The 12,727-nt window shown below is 43.2% G+C and overlaps 1 protein-coding gene across 1 annotated transcript in view; it reads right to left on the bottom strand.

Annotated features, from left to right (window-relative positions):
* Window positions 1-12,727, bottom strand: part of si:dkey-6i22.5 (polyamine-modulated factor 1) — a 16,035-nt gene extending 3,308 nt beyond the window's left edge. Inside the window, exons 1-3 of the mRNA XM_060927316.1 lie at window positions 12,454-12,727; window positions 4,925-5,030; window positions 4,616-4,716 (exon numbers count right to left, since the gene is read on the bottom strand). Of these exons, the coding sequence (XP_060783299.1) occupies window positions 4,616-4,716; window positions 4,925-5,030; window positions 12,454-12,665 (419 nt within the window). The 5' untranslated portion in view covers window positions 12,666-12,727. The remainder of the gene's footprint in view (window positions 1-4,615; window positions 4,717-4,924; window positions 5,031-12,453) is intronic.

The raw sequence follows: 12,727 nt of genomic DNA, 5'->3' as shown, positions 1-12,727 counted from the left end.
TGCTAACAATATTGCATGCTATTGAACAAATGAATGAAACCTGTTAGAAAGGAATAGAACATGTTTTTTATTCCAGTGAAAAAGTGTCCTGTATGTATAATGTATAATAATTCCTGATATTTCACTCAGATGACGTCACTCCCAGTGTTTTCCCGCTGATTAGACACACGTTGTCAAATGGTGAACAGGTTCAAAATTAAAATTCTTTTGATTAACTTGCCTTTTTTTTATGGATGCGTCCATATAATATAAAGAACATTACACAGTGGCACGAAGATATGAAGTTTATCTTCTCGTGTTGAAAATATATCACCCATTCAGATATATCCATTCACCACTCGAAGATAAACTTCATATCTTCACACCACTGTGTAATATCTTCTATTTATTTTTTTCGTGGTCCGGTTTCCATCAAATCCTGCGCTCTGATTGGCTGGCGAGCTGGTCCGTATCCTACGATACGGACCCCAGTTACGGACCTCTGGCGATTCATTCGTTCACAACAAACATAGTAGCATTTTTTAATCAGCATTTATATTTTTTTAATAAGATTTACTTATAAGATTATCAAAAATCTTATACATTTTTGCCAGCACTTCTCAGGAGAATAGCATTATTAGCTAACGCCGAGCAAAAACATGGCTGAATCCTGAATGACTCAATTTTGTATAAATAGGGGACTACATAGGCGGCAAAATGTAGTTTTTTTTCCTGCCATGGAAATGCACTTGTATACCGAGGAGGAAGCAATTTGCATTACAGCCATGAATGAGGATTCAAACCTGCGGCGTGGCTCGCCTCAGCTCGGTTTTTCCTTTCGGGCGCTCTTGTTTTCTGTTAGAATTTGGTAAAGAAAAAAATAAATATATTATTTACCAGCTTAAGGTCAGTCCATATAGTGAAATACCGTGACCTTGGCCTTGAATACTGACCTCGGCCCAGACGGCCTCGGTCAGTACTTTCAAGACCTCGGTCAAGGTATTTCACGATACGGACCTCCCAGCTGGTAAATAACATATATTTTTTTATTTCAATATCAAACACTTGATACTTTTACCAAAAAATATGTGACTGAGAAAAAATAAATAAAACTCATATTGACGCGTACTTCTATTAATTTGATTAATGTAGGTCTTGTAAAGCAGGCACAATATCTCATTCTACAGGGTCGCAGGCAAGCTGGAGCCTATCCCAGCTGACTACGGGCGAAAGGCGGGGTACACCCTAGACAAGTCGCCAGGTCATCACAGGGCTGACACAGACAACCATTCACACTCACACCTACGGTCAATTTAGAGTCACCAGTTAACCTAACCTGCATGTCTTTGGACTGTGGGGGAAACCGGAGCACCCGGAGGAAACCCACGCGGACACGGGGAGAACATGCAAACTCCACACAGAAAGGCCCTCGCCGGCCCCGGGGCTCGAACCCAGGACCTTCTTGCTGTGAGGCGACAGCGCTAACCACTACACCACCGAGGCACAATATCCTTAACCTAAATTGTTCAAAATATAGTTGCACAGACAGATAGTGTTTTGAGGCAGTATTAGTGATAAAGACTCTTTTGGAAGGCTGCCAACAATGGAAACTAGAGTGCTCCAAGAGCCCCACTGGCAACTCGGCCATAACTCTGGTAAAATGCGACTGAATTGAACGAAATTATAAGATGCATATTACTGACATATAACAAAGAATCCTGTCAAGTTTTGTGAAATTCCTCCAAAAATTGTGAGGGGAGTTGATTTCAGAAGGCGAGTACCCTTTCCTGGGACAGATGGACATTGCCATGACATAATCCCCCTTCAGGCCTTCCAGCCAACCGGGGATAAAAATTGTGAGGGAAGTTGATTTCAGAAAGCAAGCACACCTTGATGAAATTGCCAAAGTCCAAGTTTGTTAATAATGGAGGGCATAACTCTGGGAAAATTTGCCCAAATGAAAGGAAATTTCAAAATGCGTATAACTGTCATATAACAAAGCCTTTTACCAAGTTTGGTGAAATTCCTCCACAAACTGTGAGAGGAGTTGATTTCAGAAGAACCTACACCCTCATGAAATTGTCAAAGTACAAGTCATTTAATCAAGGGTTAAAACTCTGGTAAAAATTTTCACAAATGAAATTAAATCGCAATGTGCGTATTACCATCACAGAACAAGGCCTTCTGCCGAGCTTCGAGAAATTCGTCCAAAAACTGTGAGAAGAGTTGATGTCAGAAGGCAAACACACCTTCATGAAATTGTCAAAGTACAAGGATGTTAATCAAGGGCTGTAACTCTGGTAAAATGTGACCGAATTGAACAAAATAACAATATGCGTATTACCGACATATAACAAAGTCTCTTGTCAAGTTTCATGAAATTCTTCCAAGAATTGTGACAGGAGTTGATTTCAGAAGGTGAGCGCCCTTCCTGGGACGGACGGACAGACAGAAATCGCCACGACATAATCCCCCTTGGGGCCTTTCGGCCAGAGGCAGATAATAAAAACTGCATTGTTGCAAAGAGGAAAAAATAATAATAATAACCATATTTAAATGGTAGTGTCACGCCCCCGAGCTACGTACAGTTAGGTTCATAAATGTTTGGACAGAGGCAACATTTTTCTAATTTTGGTTCTGTACATTACCACAATGAATTGTGAACAAAACAATTCAGAAGCGGGCGGCACGGTGGTGTAGTGGTTAGCGCTGTCGCCTCACAGCAAGAAGGTCCGGGTTCGAGCCCCGTGGCCAGCGAAGGCCTTTCTGTGCGGAGTTTGCATGTTCTCCCCGTGTCTGCATGGGTTTCCTCCGGGTGCTCCGGTTTCCCCCACAGTCCAAAGACATGCAGGTTAGGTTAACTGGTGACTCTAAATTGACCGTAGGTGTGAATGTGAGTGTGACTGGTTGTCTGTGTCTATGTGTCAGCCCTGTGATGACCTGGCGACTTGTCCAGGGTGTACCCCGCCTTTTGCCCGTAGTCAGCTGGGATAGGCTCCAGCTTGCCTGCGACCCTGTAGGACAAGATAAAGCGGCTAGAGATAATGAGATGAGATGAGACAATTCAGATGCAGTTGAAGTTCAGACTTTCAGCTTTAATTCAGTGGGTTGAACAAAATGATTGCATAAAAATGTGAGGAACTAAAAGCATTTTTTAAACACAATCCCTTCATTTCAGGGGCTCAAAAGTAATTGGACAAATTAAATAATTGTAAATAAAATGTTAATTTCTAATACTTGGTTGAAAACCCTTTGTTGGCAATGACTGCCTGAAGTCTTGAACTCATGGACATCACGAGACACTGCGTTTCCTCCTTTTTAATGCTCTGCCAGGCCTTTACTGCAGCGGTTTTCAGTTGCTGTTTGTTTGTGGGCCTTTCTGTCTGAAGTTTAGTCTTTAACAAGTGAAATGCATGCTCAGTTGGGTTGAGATCAGGTGACTGACTTGGCCATTCAAGAATATTCCACTTCTTTGCTTTAATAAACTCCTGGGTTGCTTTGGCTTTATGTTTTGGGTCATTGTCCATCTGTATTATGAAACGCCGATTATTATTTGGCTGCATTTGAGCACACAGTATGTCTCTGAATACCTCAGAATTCATCCGGCTGCTTCTATCCTGTGTCACATCATCAATAAACACTAGTGACCCAGTGCCACTGGCAGCCATGCATGCCCAAGTCATCACACTGCCTCCGCCGTGTTTTACAGATGATGTGGTATGCTTTGGATCATGAGCTGTACCACGCCTTCGCCATACTTTTTTCTTTCCATCATTCTGGTAGAGGTTGATCTTGGTTTCATCTGTCCAAAGAATGTTCTTCCAGAACTGTGCTGGCTTTTTTAGATGTTTTTTTTTTTTTTTAGCAAAGTACAATCTAGCCTTTTTATTCTTGAGGCTTATGAGTGGCTTGCACCGTGCAGTGAACCCTCTGTATTTACTTTCATGCAGTCTTCTCTTTATGGTAGATTTGGATATTGATACGCCTACCTTCTGGAGAGTGTTGTTCACTTGGTTGGCTGTTGTGAAGGGGTTTCTCTTCACCATGGAAATTATTCTGCGATCATCCACCACTGTTGTCTTCTGTGGGCGTCCAGGTCTTTTTGCATTGATGAGTTCACCAGTGCTTGCTTTCTTTCTCAGGATGTACCAAACTGTAGATTTTGCCACTTCTAATATTGTAGCAATTTCTCGGATGGGTTTTTTCTGTTTTCGCAGCTTAAGGATGGCTTGTTTCACCTGCATGGAGAGCTCCTTTGACCGCATGTTTTCTTCACAGCAAAATCTTCCAAATGCAAGCACCACACCTCAAATCAACTCCAGGCCTTTTATCTGCTTAATTGAGCGTGACATAACGAAGGAATTGCCCACACCTGCCCATGAAATAACCTTTGAGTCAATTGTCCAATTACTTTTGGTCCCTTTAAAAACAGGGTGGCACATGTTAAGGAGCTGAAACTCCTAAACCCTTCATCCAATTTTAATGTGGATACCCTCAAATGAAAGCTGAAAGTCTGGACTTTATGTCCATTATATAACTACAACTTGAATGTGTTTCAGTAAACAGGTAAAAAAAAAAACAAAATTTGTGTCAGTGTCCAAATATATATGGACCTAACTGTATATAGTAAATCTACCATGCAGGCCCTGGCGTGTCTTTAGCTTGCTCTTCTAGTTTGTCCAACTCCTCCAGTTTCACCTGCAGGTCCCCTTCCTCTATCACTCTGTTTATGTCCTCCTGCATACACAAAAGATCCAGGTTAGTTATACATTTAGAACCTGCGTTCCTAAAAACAATGCAATAATTAGTCCTGAGAATATAGTACTAATGACACTAGTTTTAGCTATTAGTAAAGGCTTATAAGAAACTAGTGGTTGTGAAATATATACAGTGGCATACAACGTACAATAGTATGCTAATAAGCACATATGACTGCATATGTTACCTGGATAGCTTTCTGCAGATCGGTTATGAACTGCTTATGGATGACCTCGGCCATCTGTGGATTCTGCTTGCACAGTGGATGGAAAGAGTGGGCAAACCTGTTGAAACTGAACCAATGCACACAACATGATCTGTATGTTTACATCAGTTTTTAATGTTGCCTTTTTCAGTTTACAGCCTGGATAAAGAAAACATCCAGGCAGCTTTTTTCTCCCGGATGTCCATTTATAGCAATGGATGAGGTAGAAAGGGGTCGGACACACCGTACAGCGCAACAGACGGCGGGCTACAGACTAGTGATGGATCTTTACAGTGAGTCAGATGATTTGGTTCAGCTCACCAAGAAGAGATGACTCTTTAAGCTCCCGAATGGCTCGCTCTCATTCATTTTTGCTTGAAGCTTTTTCTTCTTTGCCTGACTGTCACTGAATCCGTTTCATAAAGCCATGAAACTCTGTCTTTTAAAATTAACAAAACATTAAGCTGTACATTAAACAAATAACGCATTTTTTATTTACACTTGACTCCATGCAGTACTTTTCAAACAACTGAGATTCAAACCTAGCAAGCACAGAACATTTCCCCAATGTTAGCATCTGGATTATTTTACAACGTTCTAGGAATGTTTTATTTTGGTTAATAAGCCCAGTGCTGTTTCCACAGCTTTCTGGAAACACAGTGTTCTCTTACTGTTCTATGACAACTGAAACGGAACAATCGCCAAAGGTTGCTTTTAAGAATTATCTTTTGTTTCTAACTATAAACTATCATTCTGAGTAATGATCCATCCATCTATCCATTCATTATCCGTAACCGCTTATCCTGTGCAGGGTCACGGGCAAGCTGGAGCCCACATAGAGACAACCATTCACACTCATTCACACCTATGGTTAATTTAAAGTCAACAATTAATCTAACCTACATGCCTTTGGACTGTGGGGGAAACCGGAGCACCCGGAGGAAACCCATGCAGACACGGGGAGAACATGCAAACTCCACACAGAAAGGCCCTCGTCGGCTGCTGGGCTTGAACCCAGGACCTTCTTGCTGTGAGGCAACAGTGCAAACCAATACACCACCGGCTGCCCAAAAAACAAATTTTAAATAAAAACTACGTTTTGTTAACTGAATATTACATACCAATTATTATTATTATTATTATTATTAATTTTATTTTTTATAAATAATCATCTGGATGTTGATAATTCTGGAACGGTGTTGATAACTGTAGACAAAGGTGTCATGTGATCTGATAAGCTAAATAATCGGAAATCAACTCTCCCCCCCCAGTGGAAGTTTGAGTAATTATTCATGCACAATTTACGTATTAAAAGTGTCTTCTACAATAGCCAAAAGATCGTTAAGGTGTCGATAATTGTAGTTATAATTTTTTTATAATAATTGTAAATATTAGACTTATCCTTGCTGTGAATAAGTTATGTCTTGTGTCTGAAATTTGGGCAAACTCTCCCTGGCCCACCCTATTGCCCCCTTACTGTACTGAACTCCTACAGAGTGCAAAAATATGATGTTTATTCGTTTATCATGGCTGTCTGCCTGAATGCTATGATATCTATCATAGCATTCAGGCAGACAGCCATGATAAACGAATAAACATCATATTCTTCATATACATATGAGAGAGAGAGAGAGAGAGAGAGAGAGAGAGAGAGAGAGAGAGAGAGAGAGAGAGACTCTAATTTGGGGCCCCCGGCAAACTCTCCCTGGCCCACCTTATTGCCCAGAGCTGGAGCCCTTACTGTACTGAACTGAACTCCTCCAGAGTGCAAAAGTATGAGGTGTATTTGTTGATCATGGCTGTCTGACTGAATGCTTTGATGCTAATTAGGGCCCGTTCGGTGCGAAGACCCTATTGTTTTTCGAAGGATTGTTATTATTATTCTGCCGCGTTTGGCCTTATTTGAGGCATTTCCCATGCATGAAAACTCATGAAATTTGATACACACATCAGTCATTGTCATCGCTACTCAGCCACAGACTTTTGGCTCCGGGCATGGCCCAGGGACTTCATAGCACCCCTTTTTCCATTTCCCATTGAAATGAATGGGTAGAACTTTGGAATGATGTCATAAGGCCATTTGGAGTGAAATTACTGTACACATGGTCATTTTTAACATACTCCTCCTGGACGGTTCATCAAATTCATGTCAAACATGATGCCAAGATATTGCTGAAGTTGAATTGCTCAGGGATTTTTGATATGTTGTAATATGTTGAAATATTATAACATAATATGCCAAGATATTGCTGAATGTTGAACTTGATATCTTGTAATATGATTCTGATACTCTTTAAGCCTAGGGCCAAGTTTACATTAGACCGTATCTGTCTCATTTTCTTCGCGGATGCACTGTCCGTTTACATTAAAACGCCTGGAAACGGGAATCCGCCAGGGTCCACGTATTCAATCTAGATCGTGTCTGGTCCGGTGCTGTGTAAACATTGAGAATACGCATATACGCTGTGCTGAGCTCTAGCTGGCGTCGTCATTGGACAACGTCACTGTGACATCCACCTTCCTGATTCGCTGGCGTTGGTCATGTGACGTGACTGCTGAAAAACGGCGCGGACTTCCGCCTTGTATCACCTTTCATTAAAGAGTATAAAAGTATGAAAATACTGCAAATACTGATGCAAATACTGCCCATTGTGTAGTTAGGATGCAGTGCTGCAGCACAGCAACCTATGGACTCCCCTAGGGGAGCCCATAGGTTGCAGTGCAAAGCACTGCAACTATTGTTCTTCTACATATTTCTTCTTCTTCTTCTTCATCTTATTCCTACGCAAATTTCGATTTCGATTAACTCAATAACCGTACGTCGCACACAGACAAACAATATATCAAAACGTGCGGCTCGATCGGACTCGCTATGCTATTACTTTTCTCTACAGATTACGATTTTTTCGCGACGTAGTCGCGAAAAAATCGTCCAAAAAAACCCCATTCATTTCTATGGAATTAATTGAAAAAAAAGCACTTTTTCAACGTTTTTCAAACGTCCGCTGCTCTGGGATGCTTTCACCTAGAGACGTGATTCAAACTCTAAAACGTAGGAAAACTTCTCCTCTGTGGATCTGGCATTCAACTTTTCTGCTAGGTTCTACACTTTCGGATCAGTCCCGGCTCAAACGCCATGTGGGTTCTGGGAGAAAATCCGGCTTTTGAATGGGTGTCTATTGCGTTACACACCAGTGGACCTCGTTAAGCTCAGAGTGGAGAGAGGTTAAAAAAAAAGGGTCAAACTTTCTCGCTTAAACTGTGTTTTCAGCCACAAATTTCACTCTACAGACATGATTTTCTCAAAAGTAGTAGGAAAACTTGTCCTGATTCACACAATGTGTCTACCTAAACAATAGGATTTACGGTTTTTGAATGACAAGCGTCAAACTGAGGACAGGGCAGCTGACAGCCCTCATTGACACACATTATAAACGTGAGAGAAAAGTCACTCGTTTTTAAATCGCTCTAGTGTCGTTATTTTTAAGACTACAGACAAAAAAATACATCATTTTATTCAGGAGACCCTTCTAGCGCTCACTGTGAAAGAATTTTGTGAATAGCTGCTTCCGTTGTCGAGTTATTTGTCATTGTTCGAGGCCTGCTCCTTCATAAAAAACAGTAGGAAACTCCAGCCCTTGTGTGTCTTAGTTCATTGACACGCATTATAAACGTGAGAGAAAAGTCACTCGTATTTAAATCGCTCTAGTGTCGTTATTTTTAAGACTACAGACAAAAAATACATCATTTTATTCAGGAGACCCTTCTAGCGCTCACTGTGAAAGAATTTTGTGAATAGCTGCTTCCGTTGTCGAGTTATTTGTCATTGTTCGAGGCCTGCTACTTCATAAAAATCAGTAGAAAACTCCAGCCCTTGTGTGTCTTAGCTCATTGATACGTATTATAAACGTGAGAGAAAAGTCACTCGTTTTTAAATCGCTCTAGTGTCATTATTTTTAAGACTACAGACAAAAAAATACATCATTTTATTCAGGAGACCCTTCTAGCACTCACTGTGAAAGAATTTTGTGAATAGCTGCTTCCGTTGTCGAGTTATTTGTCATTGTTCGAGGCCTGGTCCTTCGTAAAACACAGCACAAAATTCAAGACCTTGTGTGTCTTAGCTCATTGACACGCATTATAAACGTGAGAGAAAAGTCACTCGTTTTTAAATCGCTCTAGTGTCATTATTTTTAAGACTACAGACAAAAAAAATACATCATTTTATTCAGGAGACCCTTCTAGCACTCACTGTGAAAGAATTTTGTGAATTTCTTTTTATTGTGGAAAAAAAAACAGCCTCGGTCGGCATGACACTTCACCTTAGCCGCCCACTTTATTAGGAACACTTCTGTTCGTACATACAAACACTCTTCTTAGAGTTTAGAGTTTATTTTATTTTTAAAAGGGACAGTGCACAAATTAAACATTATCCTTGTGGTAAGGACAGATGTCTGTCCCAGGTTATAGCAGTACATGCTAATTTCCGCCTGTAGTCACTTTGGTTATACTCTTGAATAGCTCTTATTCATGACGGCTGCTGTCTCAAGCATACACACAATCATTGCATTGAAACATCATTGCAGGTCACACATTCACGGCCAGCAAATATGCGTGACCGAATTGCTTCGCGCACTGCATCCTCTCACAATTTCCCCCGGGGAATTGTCCGGTCTAGTTATGATTGTCTTTAGGCTTGCCATCCTTCCACTTGCAAGTGGTAAGTGATATACGCTGGGATCACACACACAGCAGCTCAGTCCCGAATCACAGCTTGTGCACTTCACTCGCGCGCTCTGCGAGCTGCGCAGGGCCGGAGTGCGCACCCTCCAGAGGGCACTCGCTGTTCAGGGCGGAGTGATTTGGAGCGCAGGATGCCTGCGGAGCCGAGCGTATCCGTGTATTGGTGTTGCTGTATGCACGCGAATCGTGTACTGGTGTTGCTGTGTGCACACTAATCGTTTTAAAAACGTTAATCTGATGATCCGCTGATATGGTCTAATGTAAACCCCACCTAGGTCACAACCGGACGTACGATTTTTTGGCCATGCGATTTTTGGCGTTTCCCAAATCGCTGCATTTCTTTTGTTTGTGGAGAAAGACGCACGTTAGCCGTAAGTTTGTCTTGCAACCTGAAAAAAACGTAAGCACCCATAGAGTTTGTTTGACATGACAAAGAACCTCTGCAGCCGGTCTGCGGCCAGTCTACGGCTCGAAAATCAGCACATCACACGCGCGCGCCCTCCGTGCGTTTCTTGCACGTAGACCGGCCGTAGGAGCACGTACGGCCCGTTGTAACCTAGGCTTTAGCCGTTATGGGCCTGTCTGGTATAGCGCCACCAACTGGCCAAGGAAAGAATAGAGTTTTGAATATGTGTGTTTTGACACATGATGAATTTTAACATGCTCCTCCTAGACGGTTCATGAGATTCATGTGAAATTTGTTATACGTGATGCCAAGATGTCACTGATATTAAATCGCGAAGGGATTTTTGATATCTTGTAATATGTTGAAATGGCCTTATGATTTTAATTTCTTGCCACATAAACAGGAAACGTGTCAGAAAGCCACAGTGCATTGACTGTATGGTCAGACACTTCTTACTTCAATAGATATGATTATTATGATAACCTGACGCCCAATGGGCCTGCCTGTTATAGCGCCACCATCTGGCCAAGCAGGAAATGGGGGAAAAATGTTCAATTCACTGACGGATTGATCTGAAACTTTACAAAATATTGGATATCATGAGTCTGATATATACAATTCTGTGCACACTCATATGCATATTTATGCATACACACAAGTATGCATTCATATACACATGCAACATCTATGAGCACACTCTTTCACACACACACTTTCTCTCTCCCTCTAACAAACAGACAGACACACACAATAATAGTGGAGCTCCAGCAGAGCACCATACCCAAGAAAAAATGGTAAACCCATCGAGTCGATTTTTTTGTGGTTTGTCCGTGTACCACCAGGCATACACACCGCCTAGTGGTCAGTGCTAGTAATTACCGGTCATACACACCGCCTAAAGGCCGGTGCTAGTAATTACCAGTCATACGTGCCGCCTAGTGGCCAGTGCTAGTGATTACCGGTCATACGCGCTGCCTAGTGGCCAGTGCTAGTAATTACCGGTCATACGTGCCGCCTAGTGGCCAGTACTAGTAATTACCGGTCATACGTGCCGCCTAGTGGCCAGTGCTAGTGATTACCGGACATACGCGCCGCCTAGTGGCCAGTGCTAGTAATTACCGGTCATACGCGCCGCCTAGTGGCCAGTGCTAGTGATTACCGGTCATACGCGCCGCCTAGTGGCCAGTGCTAGTGATTACCGGTCACACGCGCCGCCTAGCGGCCAGTGCTAGTGATTACCGGTCATACACGCCGCCTAGCGGCCAGTGTTAGTGATTACCGGACATACGCGCCGCCTAGCGGCCAGTGCTAGTGATTACCGGACATACGCGCCGCCTAGCGGCCAGTGCTAGTGATTACCGGACATACGCGCCGCCTAGTGGCCAGTGCTAGTGATTACCGGTCATACGCGCCGCCTAGTGGCCAGTGCTAGTGATTACCGGACATACGCGCCGCCTAGTGGCCAGTGCTAGTGATTACCGGACATACCGGACATACGCGCCGCCTAGTGGCCAGTGCTAGTGATTACCGGTCATACGCGCCGCCTAGTGGCCAGTGCTAGTGATTACCGGACATACGCGCCGCCTAGTGGCCAGTGCTAGTGATTACCGGTCATACGCGCCGCCTAGTGGCCAGTGCTAGTGATTACCGGTCATATGCGCCGCCTAGTGGCCAGTGCTAGTGATTACCGGTCATATGCGCCGCCTAGTGGCCAGTGCTAGTGATTACCGGTCATACGCGCCGCCTAGCGGCCAGTGTTAGTGATTACCGGTCATACGCGCCGCCTAGCGGCCAGTGTTAGTAATTACCGGTCATACACGCCTCTTGGCCAGTGTTAGTAATTACCGGTCATACACGCCGCGGAGTGGCCACTGTTAGTATTTACCAGTCATACACGCCGCCTAGTGGCCAGTGTTAGTAATTACCAGTCATACACGCCGCCTAGTGGCCAGCGCTAGCCAGTAAAGAAATAAAACAAAAGAGACTGGCTAGGATATAAGAAAATTCTACAACCCAGAAACATGGGAGCTCCGCTTTTAGGCAGTGCCTAAATCTATATAGTGACCTGCCATCATTGTGCATTTTGTTGCAGACATATGAAAACTCTGCATGTATACACACACTGCAGACACAGGAAAGCTAAGATGACTTAAGATTACAGCGTGAGATAGAGATAAGGAGGAGACACATGTATAGTTTTGTACATGTGACTGTGTTGTTGGGTTGCGGAAGCAAATAAGTACTCTGTGCCTGTAGCTGCGGATAAAAATATGTAAAACCAAACTGTTAGAAGTCATAACATGACATTTTATACATAACCCAGTGAGTTTTAATCCAAACAGGAGGGTTTAGTTTCAATCACCTGGCATCCGCTACCAGCCGCTGCAGGCTTTTCTCCATCACTTTATTAAAGACTTTCAGTCTGCTCCGCCGCGGCTCACATTTAGCCGACTTCACCGAGACAGTTTCAGGGCCTCCGGTCTGAACCGACCCGTCCGAACTCGCATTCTCACTGGTTTGACCAGACTCTGTTAAACTGGGCTCATCAGACCGACGCTTAGCGGCTTCCTCCATAGTCTCTCGCCCTGAATGTTGACATTCTCATCGGCCCGCCAACAGGAGCACACCAACTACGG

Source organism: Neoarius graeffei, chromosome 8, assembly GCF_027579695.1.
Source record: "Neoarius graeffei isolate fNeoGra1 chromosome 8, fNeoGra1.pri, whole genome shotgun sequence".
Classification (NCBI taxonomy): domain Eukaryota; kingdom Metazoa; phylum Chordata; class Actinopteri; order Siluriformes; family Ariidae; genus Neoarius; species Neoarius graeffei.
This window is presented reverse-complemented; position numbering and strand designations above follow the sequence as displayed.